Below are 20,754 nucleotides of genomic sequence, written 5' to 3'. Positions count from 1 at the left end.
GAAAAGTATTTGGATAAAGATCACCAGAAATTGTCATCAATGTATATCTTGTAGATAACAGAAACAGTAAATATATAAGGAATTCTAGAAAGAGTTATCAATCCTGGCATAATGACATGATATATAGACACAGTAGACTTCAATTATCTGGACATCTGTTGGATCTCCCTCCCTCTCTTCTCATTTAATTTCTCTCCCTTTCTTTCTCCTCTCCCCTCTTTTTATTCCCCTTCTGCTACCTCAAAACAGATCAGCTAATTAATTCTTGACCCATGTTAATGGTAATTTCATCCTTCAAAATGTGAAATTTTATTTTGGATCTCCTTCTGATCATCAATGAACTACTGGTTCCTGGGATAGAAACCATGGGAATCTTGGGAAAAAGCTATCTTTCCATCTTATAATTTTGATAAATAAAGTCAGAAAAGTTGGAGATAATATGACTTGATGAAGATGATATCACCACTTAATAATAACATTGTAGATCAAGAATAGATCTTCATGATTCAAATGATCTTATTTCAGTTTGCCTGCCACATCCATATCTGTACCTATTTCCAGAACTGGGGATCCTGCCACCTACTCCATGGATTCATATTTCTCACCCTTTAGAAACATCTCTTTATCCTGCTTATAAGAAGTATTGGGGATCCTCAGTCCCCAGGATTTTGAATCCTAGCTCCAGTGAGACAGTGGGAGTTATAGGAATTCTCTGTTCTGGAGTCAGTGAGACTGTGAGAGAGGAGAAATAGAGGGACTTGCCTCCAGTCCAATTGCAAAAGCAGAGAGTGGGTAGAGCATTTTAAAACTAAAAAGAAGTTGCAGAGATTAAGGTTGCTTCTTAAATTGAAGGGCTCTTTGTTGGGTTTTCCCAAGTGCAAGAAGGATCACTCACTTCAGATGCATATATGGATCAGGATCATAGATTAGAAGCTGGAAAAGAACCCAAAGTCCATCTAGATGAGGAAATAAGGTTCAAAAAGGCTTCTGCCATGATCACAAAGCAAGCATCACAGGCAGAATTGGGACCCAGACTCTCCAACTCAACTCAGTCCTCTGCTGCCTTCCTTTAAAAAGTGGTAGTTTCAGGATAAAAACAGTACCGTCTCCAGTGATAATCAGACCCATCTCCCTTGGTATTCAGGTATTGATCATCTGTCCGTGCTCTAGTATTCACACTTAAGCCTGGCTGGATGTATCGCTATGTCCTAGATCACTGCTGTGGGCAAGTTGGCAGGAGAACAAGGGCATTACACTCCTTTATTAGAGTTTCCTTTGCATAGATTTCTTTCTTTGCCAGCCTCTCCTGTGGAGATGGTAAAGGAGGAGGAATTGTTTTGTGGGATATTACTCATAAGTCCTCTGCCCTTCTGCCAACGTCATCATTTCCAGCTGGTGAAGGAGAGGAAGAGGAAAGGAAAAGGAGGAGGAGGAGGAGGAGGAGGAGGAGGAGGAGAGGAGGAGGAGGAGGAGAAGCAAGAAAGGAAAGAAGGAAGGAAGGAAGGAAAGAGAAGGAGGAAGAGAAAAAGGAGAAAGGAGGAGGGGGAGGAGGAGAAAGAGGAGAAGGAGGAAAAAGAGGAAAGGAAAAGGAGGGGAAAAGGAGGAGAGGAGGAGGAGGAGGAAGAAGAGGAGGAGGAGGAGGAAAAAGAAGAAAAGGAGTAAGAGAAAGAAGAAAAAGAGTAGAGGGAGGAGGAGAGGAGGAGGAGGAGAAGGAGGAGGAGCGGGGGAGGGAAGAGGAGGAGGAGGAGGTGGAAAGGAGGAGGGGGGGGGAACGAGGAAGAGGAGGAGGAGGAGGAAGATTCGCGGGATGCAACATGGGCAGATTGTGCCGGGAGCTCCGCCTCCCCTCGTGGCTGACAGCTCAGCTGGTGCTGAGCAACTCCTGCCAGCCAGTCATGTCTCAGCCTGGGAGTGTGTATGTGTGTGTGTGTGTGTGTGTGCGAGTGCGCGAGAGAGAGACCGAGAGACAGAAAGAGTGAGTGAGTGTGTGCGCGCGGGCGAGCGTGCGCAAGGACGCAGTGTTCAGCTCCAGTTCCCCAAACAGCTCCCGGCTCCGCTCCTCTTGCTCTGCTCCCCTTCCAAAGTAAAGCTCCCTGCCGAGAACAGTCCCTCCCTTGTGCCTGCCATGCCCTTAGAGACCCGCCACGTCGAATCGGCTTTTTGAATCGGCCTTGAACTGGGACTTTTCTTTGACGGGCAGAAGGAGCTAGACTAGTAGAGGTTCCTGCCTTTAGCTCCCAAAATACGTGGACAAGCCTTCTTCTTCTCTTCTTCCCCGGCTGCTCCCTTTCTCCAATGAGAAGCGGCTCCCTGAGGACGAGAAGAAAGGGGCTGAAAGATGGAGCAGATGTGGACGAGGTGAGTCGCCCCTGTCTTTTCCCGGAACTCCCTCACTTTGTCCCTGACTCTCCCATCCTTTTAAGCGTCTCCAAGCGTCATTTCCTAAAGCTCACCTTGCTGCTCCTTATCTTATCACTTTCCGCTTTCCTTTTCCTCATCTTTTCCATCAGTTTGGGGGCTCGTACCCAATAATCTGATGTCGTCCCTCTATATTGTATATTTCCTCTCCTGTTGATGCTCTGATATTCCCAGACTCAAAGCTAAAAATATCCACCCATCTTTGCCTTGGAGTTTACATAAAGCTGTGTTTTTCAGCCACGTAAGCTTATGAAGAAATTTTCCCCGAAGATGTGGAGTAGTTGAGTTTCTGTGTAGGAATAACTCTTGCTGACAATTCAGCCTCTTTCCCCTCTTGCCTACTTTCTTCCTGCTCTTCTCACCCCCTGCCATGAGCCATTAAGGCAGATGGCTTCCTGAATGGTACCCTGCTCTTTCATCTCCAGGGGCGGGTCTAGCTCAAATTAGCCTTTGGTAAAGAGGGAGACTAGGATGAGAGATAAGAGATCTGTATCATCCAGATAGGGTTGGGGGAGGCATTCAATGTAGTCCATTTGCTCCTCTAGCCATAGCCCCATTCATTCCCTGCAAAGAAAACTTTGTCAAAGCAATTTAATTCTGAGGATGCCCCAGGAAATGATATCCTATCCTTTACTCCATTCTACACACCCCTTCCAAAAACCCTGGAAATTCGTATTTGACTTTCCTTCTTCTATCGAAAAAGCCCAGGGGAATGCTGTTTTTCTATTTCTTAGTTCTTTCCTTTCCCCTTTATAGGATCTATTCCTATGTTGTTGTTTGTCCTTCATTCTGGAAGAGGACGGTGACATCAGGGAGGTGATGGCAAGATATGCCGGTGAATTGAATTTAAGGGAGGGCTGTACAACATCACCAACCTCACTGTCTCCTTCGGAGCCATGTGGGCACAGTGGCAAGATATAGATCAGGATGATTGGAAATGGGACTGGATGCAAAGAGGTCTTGAACTTTTTAAGCTAAGGTTGTTTTTTTTTTTTTTTAAACCAAGTTTCAGTTTGAGGCAACACTCATTCAATGATTAAGGCAAGGTAAGAAATGAGGTGAGAGGACTTTAAAGAGAAGACATTGTGTTCATTTCAACAATTATTTATAAAGGATTTGCTATGTGTATGGCACAGTAGTGGATACAGGGATCCAAGGAATGGAGAAACTATTCTTGCCTTCAGAAAATGTTTTGTTGGCTCAGTCAGAAGAATGAAAGAAGGAAGAGACTGCCTTCCTTCCTGTATTGTTCCCCTGACCCTATTGCTTTTACAATCAAATATAAATTCCTTTGATTAACTTTTTAAGCATTTTTATAACCTGACTACAATCTTTCTAATCTTATTAACAATTACTTTGTTTGTTGTCCTCTATTGTCTAGCTAGACTCACCTCTTTTTGCTCTTCCTCTCCAAGAATAGCCCATTTCCTGAATCAATCTCTTGACTGTCTCTTCTGCCTGGAATACACTTTATCTTTATCTCTGACTCTTAGACTTTCTTGTTTCCTTCAAAATTCAGTTCTAACACTAACTCCTATGTGAAAGCTTTCCTGATTTTTCCACCTTTCCCCCCTCCTCCCAGCTACTCCAAAAAGTACCATGCAAAATTCTGTATATATTTTATGTATGCTTCTATATGTACATATTATCTCCCTCATGATAAAATGTAATTTTCTTGAGAATGAGGATTTAAAAAAAAAAAAAACCTCCAATGCCTAACATAGTGCCCCTGCACATGGTAAATGCTTGATAGATACTTTTTGATTGATTGATTTCCCTATCAGATGTGCTAAACACATGGCCTTTATCTGGACCCAGCAATACTTTGTAGTGCAGTCCAAACTAGATGAAAATGTTTACTTTTGCAAAACTGAATACAAATGCAATAAAACATAGATAACACTACTTTTTAAAGTTAAGTCAATATGCTGCCTTCTGGGATCCATACATATGAATCAATGGCCTCTTTAAATTCAACAACAATGCTCTAGATAATTGATACCTTAAATTGTTGGGGGGTAAACAAGGGAAGTGAGAGAATAAAATTGATTCTAATCCCACTGAAAATGAATTGGTTCTGGAGATGCTCTGGAGATCTTTCCTAAGCCATATTTAGGAATAGTTATCACTAATCCGTTCTAGAATGGGGCAATCCTAAACAGCTTGTTCCTAGGACAGGAGGTGGACTAAAGTTGGGTTGTTCGGCTCTGGACTCTCACAGCTCTGGGGTTAGGGTGATAACTTGAGGTTCATCTTCATCTCTCTCCTACTGTAGGCAACAACTAGCTTTTGACAAATTTGACAAATTGTAGCATGCTAAGCTCCCAGGGTTGGTCCTGGTAACATTCAAGCTATACCTAAGGCTAGTAAAAAGCTAGTAACAATAGATGCCTCTGCCTGAAATGCTTTTAGATTAGCATTTTTGTCTAGAGATAACACATGGAACAAGTGCCCTTTCAAACATGGTGTTAGGGAAGAGCCTCCAAAAGGCCTGGTAATCACTTTGACAACCTTATAACCACTACAATCAGGTTATAAAATTACTTTTAGGCAGGTACAATCCTAATGCTTATCTGAGCAGCTCCCAGCACCTCTCCCTAAACTACGGAGTGGTGTCAGATGGTTGCTAATAGTCAGAAAGAAATGGGGCAGTTACTTCAGGTTACTCATTATTCCCTTCCCCTTTTGGGTGGAAACTTTGTGCTCCTACTCAGCAAAAAAGAGAAATTCGGCTTGCCACAAATCCTTTGTTTATTTACAAAATTTTTCCCAGTCAAATGACTCTGAAGCACTATGAAGGGATGCTGCTGATTAAAGTGCAGTGAGCAAAATTTTACACTTTTCCCAATTTTTTTTAACCTGTCACTTACTGGGTCAAGGTTTGCGTGTTGCTGCTTTGAGAATTGATTTAAGAGAAGAGGAAGGATGAGAATATCCTCTGTGGAATTAGAGATTTAGAGCCTGAAGGGATTTCTGCCTAGAGATTTTTAATCTTTTTTGTTTTATGGATCCCTTTGGCAATCAAGTGATGCCAGTGTGTCCCTTCTCAAAATAATATTTTAAATACGTAAAATAGGATCGGAAAGAAAATCAATTGTTGACATACTATTATCAAAACATTTTCTGTTAAACTGGTAGTTCCAGATTAAGAACTACTGATCTAGTCGAAACCTTGATTTTACAGATGAAGAAATTGAGACTCAGTTTGCCTTCAGAGATTGGCTGATATTTATCACTTGTGTGACCTCAGTTAACTTCTCTTGGAATCAGTTTCCTCATCTATTAAAAGGGGAGGGAAATTGGACCAGAAAATTTCTGATGTCCTTTTTTCAGCTTCAATATAATGACTCAATATTCAAGTCTAAGCTAATACAGGTAGTGAATAGTTAAGGTGGGATTTGACCCCAAGCCTGGAGGGTCCAAATCCAGGAGTTCTCTGCTTTCTTTTCTCCTCACTGTTAGCCCAGTCTTCAGTGAGAGAAAAAGTACACTTACTATACTTAGATTACATTCCACAGATAACCATTGGGAGTATATTTGTCTTTAACCTCTCCTAAATTAAACTGCTAACTTAAGAGAATCAGGGAGTTGCATTTTTCACTGGTTCTCTTGTTTACAATGTTGTAGTTAGAACTCAGTTATTAATACAGGGTGGTAGGTATCTGTAAATAGGGGCAGTAAATGAAGAAGTAAACAATTTATTCAGGTTTATTATAGAACTGGAAGGGACTTCTGAGGCCATCCAGAATAGCTTTCTCATTTTACAAATGAAAAAATAGAGGTCCTCCTTGGAGTTAATGACATTCAAGGTTACATGAATTTTTACTGTGTAAATGTCAAAAGTGGGATTTGAACCTAAGTCCTCTAGTTTCAGAGGCAGCATTCTTTCTTTCTTTCTTTTTTTCCCCTGAGGCAATTTGGGTTAAATGACTTGCCCAGGGTCACACAGCTAAGAAGTATTATTTCTTCTTATTATTATTTAATTATTACTAAATTATTAATTAAGTATTAAGAAGACTTAAGTAAGAAGTCAGGTCTTCCTGACTTCAAGGTTGGTGCTCTATCCACTGTTCCACCTACTTGCCCCAGAGCCAACATTCTATACTTTTACCAGGGCACCATGGTACCCTGGAATTGGCCACACTTTTGCTGATGATACTTTTCCTAAGGGTGTAATATACATGGGTACTCACATTTTTATTTTTCGATTTCTACAAAAAATAACTTCATAAGCTTCAGCGAATGGATGAATTTAACAGTACCCAGGAGCTATTAAGTGGGTATCCTGAACTCAGACCTATAATTGTGGTCTATTATTTGTAAATGACTCTTTAGCTTCTCTCAAACACATATTTTAGTCAAATATGTATGAATTACTGTAATGGCTTTTGCAGCATCCAATTCAATTCTATAAACAGTTATTAAGAGCCTACCAGAGTATGGCAGGCACTGTGCTAGGCACCAGGGATACAAAAAGAGACAAAAGACTGTCCTTGTCTTCATGGAGGTTGCAGTCTAATGGGGGAGGGAGAAAACATGCAAACAAATATCTACAAACAAGCTGCAGAGAGGATAAATAGGAAATAATTAATGGAGGGATTGGGCAAAGCTTCCTGTAGGAGGTGGGATTTTAATTGGGACTTAAAGGAAGCCAGGAAAGTCAGTGGTTGGAATGGAAGAGGGAGAATGTTTCAGGCAGTTCAACTTTGAACAGATTCTCTCCTTAGCATGAGAAGGAATATTCTCCATTTGCTTTTTCTTTTTCTTTTCCATAGTTTTAAGCTTCTTTTTGTATCTAAGGAATAACCCATCCTTTTCCATGTTCTCTGAAATTCTAAGATCCTGAAGTTTTCCTATATCCCTAGTCTTCACTTCACTGACTCTTTTTCATGTATTAGGACAATTTGGACTTCAGTTATGGAGCAACCAGGCAATGTAGTGGGTAGAGCTCTAGACCTAGAAACAGTAAGACTCATCTTACTAAGTTCAAATTTGATTTCAGATGACATTTCCTAACTGTATGACTCTGGGTGAGTCACTTCCCTCTGTTTGCCTCAGTTTCCTTATCTGTAAAATGAGCTGGAGAAGGAAATGGCAAACCACTCCAGTGTCTTTGCCAAGAAAATCTCAAATGGAATCATGAAGAGTCAGGCACTGAACAACAATTAAACAACAAAGGATTTCTGTTTCTCCTTCCTTCAGCTGAGGCTGGTCCAGAATGGGAGTGCAGGGAAGGATCGTAAGCAGAGCTGTTTTCATCACTGGTGTGAGTGGCCACCATGCTTCTAAACAGGGCAGTTTTCCTGGAGTGGATGAATGAGTAAATTTCCAGATGTTCACACATAAAATTGCAAGGAAGAGTTTCTCTTCAGGAACCCCTTGAAGTGAGAGTAAGTGGTTAGCTCAAGATCATGCCAGTGATTAAGAATAGAGCTGACATTCAGATTCAGGTGCTGGGACACTTACATACGGACATAGTATTTTCTTTTTCTGCTCCAAATATTGGTTTTCTTTCTTCATCTGATTCTTTAAAAAAAATTTCACTTTAAAACTAATTAGGAGATAAAATAAATATCTTCATAAAAGAATAGAAAAACAAAGATAACTGCTCATGAAATTTGCCATTCCTTCTAAATATGTAATAAATTTGTCATGTAATTTTCTTTTCCCTTTTTCTCTCCTTCTTATCAAATGTTTTTATCATTAGACACACACACACACACACACACACACATATTAAATCGTATACTTCTGTTTATCAGTTCTTTCTCTAAATTCAGATTGCATCTTCCTTCATGTCCTTCATAGTTAATTTGAGTAATTATCATAGTCAAAAGGTTCTTAGAAATTTTTTCAGCCCCATTCTCCATCCCTGATCCTGAATCTTGTGGGGTCTCTGTATGTCCTTGTTATGTTCATAGGTTCTGAGATACAGAACTTGGGGAGATCTTAGGAGCTATACACTTGAGGAAGCTGGCACCTGAAAAAGGTTGAAAAATTTGACCAAGGTCCCATAGTGTTAGTAGGAAACCAAATCTTCTGACTCCAGAAGTAGAACTCTTTTCTCTGGTTTATATTCTTGTTTTGCTGCATTCTCTGTTACTCTGTCTGCTCCATCTCTCTCTTTGTCTGTCTTTTTCTGTGTCTTTGTCTCTGTTGTCTTTCTCTGTATGTCTGTCTCTGTCTCTTTCTGTGTATGTTTCTCTCCTTTTCTTTATCTCTTATTCTCTAGTGTTCTTTTTCTCTTTTATTCTCATTCTCTTCTCATTCATTCATTTCTCACTCTTTTGCTCTCTCATGCTCTCTTTCTTAGTTTCTTTCTTTCTCTCTGCTCTCTCTTTCTCATTCTTCCTCCCTCTCATTTTCCCGTGTCTGTCTGTCTGTCTGTCTCTTTCTCTCTCACACACACAGTGCCCCTAAATGAAATTTATCAATATTTTAAAAATAAAGTAAAATTTTAATCTGAATTTTTAAACACTTATAAGATGGTTTCTGATAAAAACTCAACATAAGAAAAGTCTGAGAAAATCCAGGTCATTAAATCTACAGACATGAATTCAAGGTTTTATTCTGCCATTTTGAGCACAACATTCTCTGGGCCTCTGTTTCCTGAAGATGCATGGTTAGAGCTAGAAAGAACCTTGAGTTCATCTATTCCAATATTTTAGAATACTAAAAGAGAATGCTGATTTAAGGCAGTGGAGTGTTGAATGCTACATTTGATATGAGAGGACCTGATTTCTAATTCCAGTTCTACCATTTCAGCAAGTCATTAATTTCACTGTATCTCAATTTCCTCATTTGTCAAATGAAATAGCTGGAGTGGATGACTTCTAAGACTTCTTCTAATCCTAAATATATGAACTTATGGCTTTTTTGTGGAGTTAAGTTGAATTGTTTATCACTCAATCAGTATGTGTCTGAGACTGAATTTGAACTCATTCTCCTAACTTCAGAATTGTTGTTCATAAGTTCAAGGTAGCTAGGTGGTACAGTGGATAGAGCACTATGACATTTTTGTAATTTTTCAAGTTCTATTTAATCCTCATTTGTTGGATGAGTGTTGAACTGAGTCATCTGTTATATCTCACATTCTTTCTCTTATTCTCATTTTCTTGCTCTCTCATGTTCCTCTCTCTCTCTCTCTCTCTCTCTCTCTCTCTCTCTCTCTCTCTCTCTCTCTCTCTCTCTCTATATATATATATATATATATATATATACACATATATATATATATATAATAACAGAATTGAACGAAGCTCTTTTGAAATGTTTAATAATCTTCATAATAATATTAAACTTGCTTTGAATAGCACATCCAAAACTCAAATTCTGTGACTTCTATGAACTAACACTATAGTTAGTATTTCAAATGGGAATACAATGTTTAATTCATAGAAGTTATAGAATCTGAGGTTTTATAGGGGCTTTAATGGTCATCTAGTTATAACTATAATTAAATAGAATTTTTTCAGATTTGTTCCTCCTTATGTCTCCCAGGCTAGAAACTCAGTAACCACTCATGAGCTTGACCTCAATGAAGACTGGACACTTTGACTAATTAATTCTGCTACAGACCTGGGCTGGTTCACCCCTCATTAGGCAGCCTAGTGGTTCCTGTGCTCCAAGGGATGACCAAATTAGTGCCAGATTTAGTATGGATTCCCAATTGCCTTTAACTCTCTTGTAGCTTAAATCTCTCAAACTCAAGTGTTCTATCATCCTGTATCTCTTAGAAAACTACAGACAATGTGTCAGGAATCTTTGCCATGATATCCATGACAAATAAGTAGCCTGTCTCTACCTGAAGATCTGTGGTGATGGTGAATTTATAATTTGCAAGTCTTTCATTCCACTTTCAAACAACTCTCATTATTAGGAAGTTAATGATGTGGAGTTAAAATTTAGGTCTTTGCAACTCCTGTGCAGCTAGATGGCACAGTGGAATAATATTCCAGATGTGATTTGAACAGGGCATGTTTTGAATAATATATCTGTATTCATTTGGCTAAGATTGCAGTAGAATTCTTTTTGGCTGTCATGTCTGTTGTTTCAAACTGATCTTGCGCTTCACTAAGACCTTCAGATTGCATGAATGGAAAAAAAAAATAGAGCCAAACCTTCTCCATCTTATACAAATTCACAAGGTTTTTGTGAAGATCAAATGAGATAATGTATGTAAAGTGCTTAGCTCAATGCCTGGCACTTAATAAATGCTTCTTCCCTTCTTTCTTCCCCTTTATACAATTGGTTTTTAAAACTCAAATATAGATATGGATTCTTATTAATACTTATTCATTTTACCTTGTTAAATTTGGCTCATCTTGGGAATCTTTTGGGAATTTTTGATTCTCCATTCACATCTAATGGATTAGGTATCCATTCCAGCTTTGTGTTGTCTTCAATTCGCTAAGAATGCTTTTGATGGCTTCATCTGATTCACTAATAAAGCTATCACATGGGGGCATTGAAAGAAACCTACCTCCAGTTTGACATCCACCAATGACTTTTTTGCATCATCTGATTATTTAACCAATTCTAGATTAACAGATGAGAAATCCTCTTTGTCATCATGGAATTTAGTCTATTAAAGGGAAAAGTGGCAAACATTACTATAATCAATGCTATCATCTAATAAATGCATTAGAGTATTGCAAAATAAAGTGCTATATAAGAATTGAATGATCAATCAGACAGATCAGCAAGGATCTATACCATTTGTATTAGGCTTTATAATGAATAAAGCTTTATCAGGCAAAGAGCAAAAGGAAAGAAATTTCAGGTGGAGGGAATTATGTGATTAAAAGGTGAGGAAAGAGGAGAATGCAATCAAATTAAATTAAATTAAGCTCTGTGTACAAGATACTAGGTGCTTGGGGAATAAATAGGAAATGAATAAGAGTCTCTACTGGGGAATTGGCAATCTACTGGGAACTGTGAAGTGACAAATTAGACATACCCAATGTCAGATCCTAGAAATCTCAGCTATGTAAGAACTTTAGGGACTCAGGAAAAAGGTCCATGGAGGAAGAAAGAGTATAATCCAGGAAGATAAGTTGAAAAATGTAATCATAGAATGAAAGTTACTGGATTGATTTGGAGCAATCAACTCAGGGATGAGTATAGATATATAACATTACATATGCCAAGAATAGTGCTTGTCACTTTTGATCGTTTTGGTTGTATCCAATTCTTTGTTAATCCATTTAGGGATTTTTTGGCTGAGATATTGAAGTGTCTGCCAATTTCATCTCCAGCTCATTTTACAGATGAGGAAATTGAGGCAAACAAGATTAAATGACTTGCCCAGGTCACACAGCTAGTAAATGTAAGAGACCACATTTGAATTCAGGAAGATGAATTTTTCTGATTTTAGATCTAGCACTCTATTGGCTGTATTACCTAGCTTCCCTGCTTGACACAAAATAAGTGCTTCTTTATTCATTCAATTACTTGGCACTTCATATTTCTAATTTTTCTTCAAATGAGCAAAAGCTTTAAGAAGATGTTAACAATGAAATCTCATATGTTAGTCTAAGGGATACATATCATTATTCCCATTTTCCAGAGAATAAAATTGAGGCATTGAAGGGAATAATTTAATTTCTCAGGTTAGTCAAGAAGTCAAAAGTCTTGATAGTTTTTAAAAAAAACCATATCTTAGAAAGGCCATAGCATAAATTCAGTTTAGCACTCTTCTATCAAACCTATATTAAAACCCTACTAGTACATGACCATGGGCAAAAAACACTTACTCTCTCAACCTCCATACTTTTATATGTAAAAATGGATATGATTCCTGTAATACCTCCCAAGGTTAATATGTAGTTGAAATAAGATAAGAGGTTTTGCTTTGCAAACTTTAAAAACACTAAATAAAATATCAGTTATTATCTTCTGAGATAAGGAAAGGACTAGTAACCTTAAAATATTATAGAGATGAGAGATGTTATTATTAAATGGAAGTTATCTCATTAATTAACATTTACATAGAGCTTTAACATTAGCAAAGCAATTTACATAATTATCCTATTTGTTCCTCACAGGAATGCTGTGGAGTGAGCAGATACTTGATGCACTTCTCTTTCAAAACTAGAGGGGCTATTTCAGGGAACAGTTCTATTTGTGGAAGGAGGGGGAGCACATCTGTTTTTATACATAGCTCATGAGGGCATCCTAGGAAGCTTAATGACTTGGAGTCATGGGTACCTGGATTGAAATTCTGTTTCCCCTGTGATCCTGGCAAATCAATCTTTCTGGATCCCAGTTTTCTCATATATAAAATATGGTTGGAAAAATCCAGTCAAATAATATAATAACTGTAAAGTGCTTTGTGAAGATCCAGTCAAATAATATGATAATTGTAAAGTGCTTTGTAAACTTGAACTGTTTTCATCATCATCATCATCACCATCATCACCACCATCATCACCACCATCACTATCACTATCACTATCACTTTCTTGTGGGGAAAACAGTTTGCCTACAGTCTCTCCTTCCCTTGGGGGAACCATTTCCTCCCCACTTTTTTAGTCTCACAGAGTCCCTGGATCTCCTTTCAACCCTTGAATACAATGTAGCAGCACTTTCAGACAAATCCTCAAAGATAGCAATTGGAAACAGTTACTCTTCCTTCTTATAGATCTGATATAAGAGGTAAGAAGGTCTTCAATTATGGTTTCTCCTTCCCCTTCCAACTTTCCCTAAAGTGAATGTTGTAGGTACCCTGCACTAATGTAGCATTCTTCCCATTCCAGCTGTTAGAGATTGCCATCCCAGAAACCTGCCTCCCAGAGTGCTCCATTTGGCCCTCGGCATTCCCAAGAATAGAGTTGAGTGATGGGCAGAATTGCTGTCTCGTTGGAGGAGAATGCATTGTTAATGTACTGATGACAAGCTGAGACACACTTGCTCATCAAGGCTAACAAAGGAATCTGTTCATTCTTGGCAACTCTTGACCAATTAAGTACTGGCATTCCCAGGACTTGTAATGATGCTTTTGCCTCTGAAAAAAATGAAGACTCATTTGAATGTAAATTTATATTTGATTTATATACATTTATGCAAATTTGTATTTATGTTTAATTTGTATAAAATTATAATGGCTTTATTTATAATAGTATTTTATTTTTCCAGATACATGCGAAGATAGTTTTTGACATTCAATTTTATAAAACCTTGTGTTCCAGATTTTTCTCCTTCTGTCTCCCTTCCCCCCAAGACAGCAAGCAATTTGATGTTATATTTATTTATATAAAATTATGCTTATATTTATGTAAAATCCTTGATCTTTGCATCTTTTGCTTCTGCCTCAGATAATAGGATAATTGTGATCTTTGTACCAAAAAGGGTAATGTCCCATATAATAGAAGTTACAGTTGCCATTGTGGGGGACGGGGTACTAGACCCCCTTATCCAAATTGACTACTCAGAGGCATCTTCAGTTATAAACAAAAAGCATTTATCTGGTCCTTGCAAGGAGAGGTCCAAGCACACCAGCTGAGCAGACACAGAGCTTCTCAGCTCCAGGCTGCCAGCGTGATATGTGGCCCTGGGCCCAGAAACAGGGAATCAATTATATAGCAAGACTTGGGTTCACTGGATGAATTGAAAAGGAAGTAACCACTGACCAATGTTCAGCAATGCTGTCTACTTCCTGTAGGTCACATAACTTCCTGAAGCTTAGACCTAGGGTCTGACCTTTTCTGTCTTCCAGCCCTCTGAAAATAGGGATCAAGTGACTTTCTGAAACTTAGGGCTAAGATCTGACCCACTCCATCTCATAGACTTTTTGAGAAATCTTTACCTGGTCCCATTCACCATCTTTTGGCAAACTATGTAAGAAAAGAGCAAACTGAGCTATGAAGGAAGGAAAATCTCAGAAGATTCCCTATTGGTCTTTTGCCTTTTAATGAGATTTGCCTTTGTTCTTATATCTCCTGTAATAATAGAGTTAGATCTGAATGGGATTTTAGAGGTAATCCAGTCCAAAACCCCTATTTTACTGATCAGGAAACTGAAGCACATAGGAAAATGACCTGAATTTGAATCCAGGATTACAAATCCAAAGAATTGCTTTCTACTATACTCCCCTACCTTCTTGCCTGTTGGCAAAGACTCAATTGATAATCATGGAAAGGCTGATGAGACCAAGTGAATCTTTTTGGAGGCTCTTGGTAAAGGCTGAGGAAGTGACTTGAATAGGTCATTTCAGGAGAGGGCCAATGCTTACCATTGCCTTTACCTACCAATCAGGGTGATCACTTGACATCAGATATCCTGGAGGGGGCCTATCAAATCATCTTGTCAAGAAATGTCAAATTGTAGGTGAGCCTATATTTGAGGGCAGGGATTGTTTAATTTTTGTCTCCATCACTTGGCATAATGTCTGGCAATAAATAGCTCATTTAAAAAATGGATGAATAAAAACATATTTATTAAGTACTTTCAATTTACTTGTCATTGTGCTAAGCAGGAGAGAAACAAAAACAAAATCAAAGATAATTTCTACCTTTTGATTTCTAGAGACTAGGATTTAAGATTAAAATTCACCTCAGAGACATATAGCATTACTTTTGTTTTGAAACTACCAGTACCCCAGGGTCTAGGACGGCACAGAATCCTTCAGCAGCAGGTCAAATTTAGGAAAAATCCAGAGCAAGTGAGCAGATTGAACTGGAAAGTTATGAATAGAAATGGAAGCCCAGAAATTGCTCCCTCGGGGCACCTTTGCTCAAAATGTCTTTGTTTCTGAACAGGTTCCACTTGTGAAAGCCTAGAATGCAGGCGCTCTCCAGGTCAAACTTTCACATAGCGAGAAAGTAGGCCACATTTTTCACTCTGCATCCAACCCTTGTATATTTACGTGAGCAGAGAAAAGCAAAAGAGACCTATTTCATTTCTGCTGATGTACACATCAGCTCTTGATCCTTGGCTGATAATCTCCTAGGAGATGATGCTTAGGATTTGTGTATATATACATACATACATATATATCTAAGGTATCCCAAAAGTCTTAGTGCCATCTTAAGCTAATAAAGCTTACTTAGAATTTCTGGGACTTCATAGTAAAGTGGGGAAACATTTAGGAAGACAGTCAAACTCCTTTAAATTTATTATGTGTTGAATGTCTAGAGGCACAAACACTCAAGGGTGGGCATTTGGTAAATATTAAGCCAAGGAGTTTGATTGTCTTCCTAAATAGTTAACTTTATTCTTATCAATCATGTGGAATGATTTATAGGATTTTCAAAGTCCTACAGTGGCTACTTCCCTTTATTTGGGGACTTAGGAAATGTAACATAGTTCAAAATTTGTCTCCCTGACCTTCCTTTTAAGATTTATTTAATATAATTTTTTTTATATTCCAAAATATCTAATTGAGGCAGCCAGGTGGTACAGTGGAGAAAATGATCTGTATTAGTTCAAACTAGGTGTATGACTGTATGACTTTGGGAAAGTCACTTAACTTTTGTCTGCCTCAGTTTCCTCATCTGTAAAATGGGGATGATAATAATTATAAAAATATCTATCTCACAGGGATGTTTGAGATCAAATGAGATAATATTTGTAAAGGGTTTAGTACAGTGCCGATCACAGAGTAGACATTATATAAATATTAGCTATGATTATTATCAATCAATCAGTAAACATTTATTAAGTGCCTACTAAGTATTAAATGCCTACTAAGTACCAGTAACTGCTAAGCTTTCAAGTCTAATTGTGGAGACAATGTGCAAACAAATATTTACAAATCAAACTGTATACAGAATGAATAAAAAATAATTACAAAAGCAATTGTTCTAGGATTAAGAGGAAATGGGGAAGCCTTCCTGTGGAAGCAAGGATATAGTTGGAAAAGGAAGCCAGGGAGGTCAATAGTTGGAATAGAGGAAGATTTCTGGCATGGAGAACAGCTAGAAAAATACAGAGAAAGGAGAGATAGAATATCTTGTGTGTAAAACAGCCAAATTTCAGAATTATTATTTTTTTTAATGAGGCAATTGGGGTCAAGTGACTTGCTCAGGGTCACACAGCTAGGAAGTATTAAGTGTTTGAGGTTAGATTTGAACTAAGGTCATCCTAATTTCAGGGCTTCATAATATTTATATTATATAAGTAATATAAAATATTACTAATAAATAAATAACTTATTTATTAAAAATAAAATTTTTAAAAGTTTATTTTATTAAGTATTGTAAAAAATTTTAATATCCATTTTTAAAAAATTATGTTTCATATTTTCTCCTTCCTTTCTTCTCTTCCCTCCTCCTTGAGAAGGCAAGCAATTTACACATGGTTCGGACACCAAAGGAGTACCCACTTAAGTTATTTTTCCTTTGAGAACTACAATGAGGTCATGGACCCCTGAGTTTTCAAAGGGGCCTCTCATAATTGACTGCAACAAAGGCCTTCATTGGGTTGAGAGGTATAACCCCTGGGAGCCTTTGTTTGGCAATAGTAGAAGTATCAGGACAATAGTAAAAATATCAAGGCAGATTAGTCTTGTTCTCTTCCCTGCTCAGATTAGATATGAAGAATTATTTTCAGTTGCATTGTAAAAGGGACAGTGACAAGACTGAGGAGGTATTATTAAATGGCAGTTTTGGGGGGAAATGGGGTTTTGGTAGGCTTACAGCTTAATATGAATTGACAATATAATATAGCAGCCAAAAAAAATCAACAAACATTTTTAAGTGGTTATGATGTGCCAGGCACTGTACCAAGTTCTGAGAATGCAAATATAAGGAAAAACAAGATAGCCCCAATTTCAAGAAGCTCATTCTATAATAGCAGAAATAGTATTGCAAAAAAAATGTATTTGAGATATATAAGATATAAATTGAAAGTGAACTTAGAGGAAAAGCACTAGGAGTTGGATTGGGGGAAGATGTGGAAAGGCTTACAGAAAGTAGGGCTTTTATCTGAGTCTTGAAGGGAGGCAGAGATGAGGAGGAAGCATATTCACAGAGAGTGAAAAAACACATTTGGGATATAGATTGTTATGTGAAAAAAAGGTCAAGAATGTCATTGTTGCTGGATTGTAGAGTACGTGAAGAGGTCAAATGTCAGAAGATTGAAAAGGCTAAAGAAGGGTAGCTTGTGAAAGGCTTTAAAAGACAGACAGAAGATTATATATTAGATCCTGGATGAAATGGAGAGCAACTGAAATTGGAGTAGTGGGAAGCAGATGGTGACATGATCAAATTTGTGTTTTTAGATTACCTTGGCAGTTAAGTACAGGATAAATTCAAAAGACCAGCAGACTAATCAGAAGCTATTACAAATCTAGGTGTGAGGTGATCACAGTGGGTCTCACATGAGAAGAAAGAAAGAGATATGAGACATGTTGGAAAGGCAGAAAAGACAAGATTTGGCAACAGATTGGATATGTGGAGTGAGCATGAGTGAGAAGTTGAGAATGATACTTAGATTCTGAGCCATGGTAACTGGGAAATGGTCACTTTTACAGGAAAGGGGAAGTTGGGAAGAGAGGAGTGTTTGGGGGAAAAGAAAATGAATCCAGTTTGGCTCATGGGGTTTGAGATACCTCTGGGCCATCCAATTCAAAATGTCTTTATAGCTGGTGACATGAGATTGGAGATCAGGAGAAAAGTTAGCTCTATAGGTACAGAGTTCTGGGAATTGTTTATATAGAAATGATAATTGGATCTAAGGGAGTGAAAAGATCACTAGGGAAGATAGTATAGAAAAAGAAAGAAGAGCCTAGGACAAAGACTTGGGGATCACCCATGAGTAGCAAGCATAACCTGGTTGTAGGTCCAACAAAGAAGTCGGAGGAGTGGTCATATGGGTAGGAAGAGAACAATAGGGATTTGTGTCACAAAAACCAAAGTACCAATGAGAAAACCGTGATTGATGGTGTCAGAGTTTGCAGAGAGGTCAAAAAGGTTGAGGATTGAGAAAGGGCCCTTAGGTTTGACAATTAAGAGATTCCTGGTAACATTGGAGAGAGCAATTATAATCACAGAATGAGATGAGATACTAGATTGCAGAGAGTTTAGAACTAAGTGAGAACAAAAAAAAGGGGAATATTTGTAATGGGCTGAAGCTCAAGTTAATGCACTGAGGTCCCAAGCACGTGAAGCTAAATAGTAATTGGGCCATACTCTATTATTAATATATATGCTTGGAGAAAGAATGGCCCCCACCCACTCTTTGATCAAGTCCTGATGTGTTGTATAGGAAATGACGATTTTGGTGGATGGAGGCAGGGGAGTGGAAAGGGAAGCGGAAAGAGAGACTGCGGGCTGGTTTCTTGTCACAGCTGCTCGCATTGCTATCATGCCCCACCTTCACCTCTGATCCCCCTTTCACCTGCACCTTCACCTCTGCTGGCCAGCTTCCTGTCACAGCTGCCCATATTGCTATTGCAATCCCCCTTCACCTCAAAAGGAATAAAGATTGAAGATTTTCCCCTTAACCTGAATTCCCGACTCCAGCTGATTTTAAATATGTGGTCATCACAAATATTGATTATAGTTGACTTTATTGAGTTTTTCCATGAAAGGGAGGAGAAATAGAGCAAGATAGCTAGTGAAAGTGATTGGATCAAAAAAAAAATATGGAGATCTTATAGCTATAATCAAGTATTTGAAGGTCTGGCTTGTACAGAAAGGGTTTAAGAGCCCAGGGATCAGAACAAGAAACAATAATGGGTGGAAACTGCAAAAGCAAATTGAGAGTTGGAGTAAGGGAAAAAAAAAACTTTCTTTGAATTAGAGCTTTCCAAGAGTCGAATAGGTTATGCCAGTAGGGAATGTGTTCACTTCACTGGAGTTCTGCAAGCAAAGACTAGATGACTACTTGTTAGACATATTAGAGAATGACTTTTTTCCAGTCGTAAGTTGGAGTAATTGACCACTAAGTTTCCTTCCAACCCTAATTCATTTATTCCTACTTTTAGAATTATCTAAAGGAGGATGATTATATTAAAGAGATTCAAAGCCATGTTATATGAGACTATGTTGATAAAGGACAAGACTTAAGAACTGGAAGAATATTACCAAACTTGAGAAAAAAATAATTAAAATCAAAGTATTATCTAGAAAGTCATGACTTAGTTGTATAATGTCTAGAACACAGGTGTTAAAAATGCAGTCTATAGGAGCATAATATTCTAAAATAAAACTTAACTAGAAAATATTTAACAAAATAAATAAATATACAATAGAACAGAGATAATGTTAACATGTGATTTTCTAAGTCAATATGCAGAATAATTATGTAACGTTTAGTGGCCCCATTTTTATTTGAGATTGACATGACTGTTCTAGAAAATCTTTAGAAAAACTGGGATCGAGGTCCCTTAGGTTCTCACAGACCTCTTTCAAGTGGACTTGGAGGTAATTTGTTCCTAATTTTCTTGGCTATGTTAATAGCTTTTAAAAAGCACATTGCTGAGGAATGATCTTACAAGGAATCATGCCAATAAGGAATAATGCCATGATACCAGTCTTTAAATATCTGAAGGCTGTCATATGGGAGAGGGATTAGATTTATTCCTCACTGCTCCAGAGGGCAAAAGTTGGACCAAAGGGAGGAATGTTAGTATATATAAGGAAGAACATAAAACTTAGGAAGTCCGTTTCAAACTTAAGTCACTATTAATAACTATTAGAGCTTTCCAAAAATAGAATGAGTTGCCTTTTCAGATGGTGAGTTCTTTGTCAGTGGTTATGTTTGAGGAGATGCTAGAGAATAGAGGAGATGGTGTAGAGCAAGGCTTTCTAACCTGGGGTTTGCAGACTCCTTTGGATAGATTTTAGAGGATCTGTGAACTTGGATAGGAAAAATTACATTAACCTCTAATGGAAATTGAGCATTTCTTTAAATTATTAATGTAGGTAACAAGCCACAAGAGTATTCAACTTCACTTAGGCCATTAAAGAGATCTATAATACCAAAAAGTTAAGATACTCTGGGTAGTAGAAGAAACAATTGCAAGGAATAGGTATAAGATTCAGTCAGTAAATATATATTGACCATCTAACAGGGGTCCTCAAACTACGGCCCATGGGCCAGATGTGACAACTGAGGATGATTATCCCCCTCACTCAGGGCTATGAAGTTTCTTTATGTAAAGGCCCACAAAACAAAGTTTTTACTCTAGTCCGGCCCTCCAACAGTCTGGGAACAGTGAACTGGCCCCCTATTTAAAAAGTTTGAGGTCCCCTGATTCTAGGACATGCACAGTATTATGAAGACTCAAAGAAGACCAAGATGTGTTTCTCTGTAGCACCCTTCTCTTGTAGCATTCCCAGAGAATGGCTACTTTCTTGAGTTCAAGGGTACTCTATTTATCTGAACGAGTAA

The 20,754-nt window shown here is 38.0% G+C and overlaps 1 protein-coding gene across 3 annotated transcripts in view; it reads left to right on the top strand.

Annotated features, from left to right (window-relative positions):
* LOC127559184 (myomegalin) overlaps nucleotides 1–20,754 on the top strand; it is a 260,227-nt gene that overhangs the window by 36,255 nt on the left and 203,218 nt on the right. The window contains exon 1 of one of the 3 annotated variants that reach the window (XM_051992863.1): nucleotides 1,959–2,358. The exons of the other annotated variants lie outside the window; for them this stretch is intronic. Coding sequence (XP_051848823.1) covers nucleotides 2,339–2,358 — 20 coding nt within the window. The 5' untranslated portion in view covers nucleotides 1,959–2,338. Of the gene's footprint in view, nucleotides 1–1,958; nucleotides 2,359–20,754 lie in introns of those variants that run through there. 3 annotated transcript variants of the gene reach the window in all.

This window comes from Antechinus flavipes, chromosome 4 (genome assembly GCF_016432865.1).
Source record: "Antechinus flavipes isolate AdamAnt ecotype Samford, QLD, Australia chromosome 4, AdamAnt_v2, whole genome shotgun sequence".
Lineage (NCBI taxonomy): Eukaryota > Metazoa > Chordata > Mammalia > Dasyuromorphia > Dasyuridae > Antechinus > Antechinus flavipes.
This window is presented reverse-complemented; position numbering and strand designations above follow the sequence as displayed.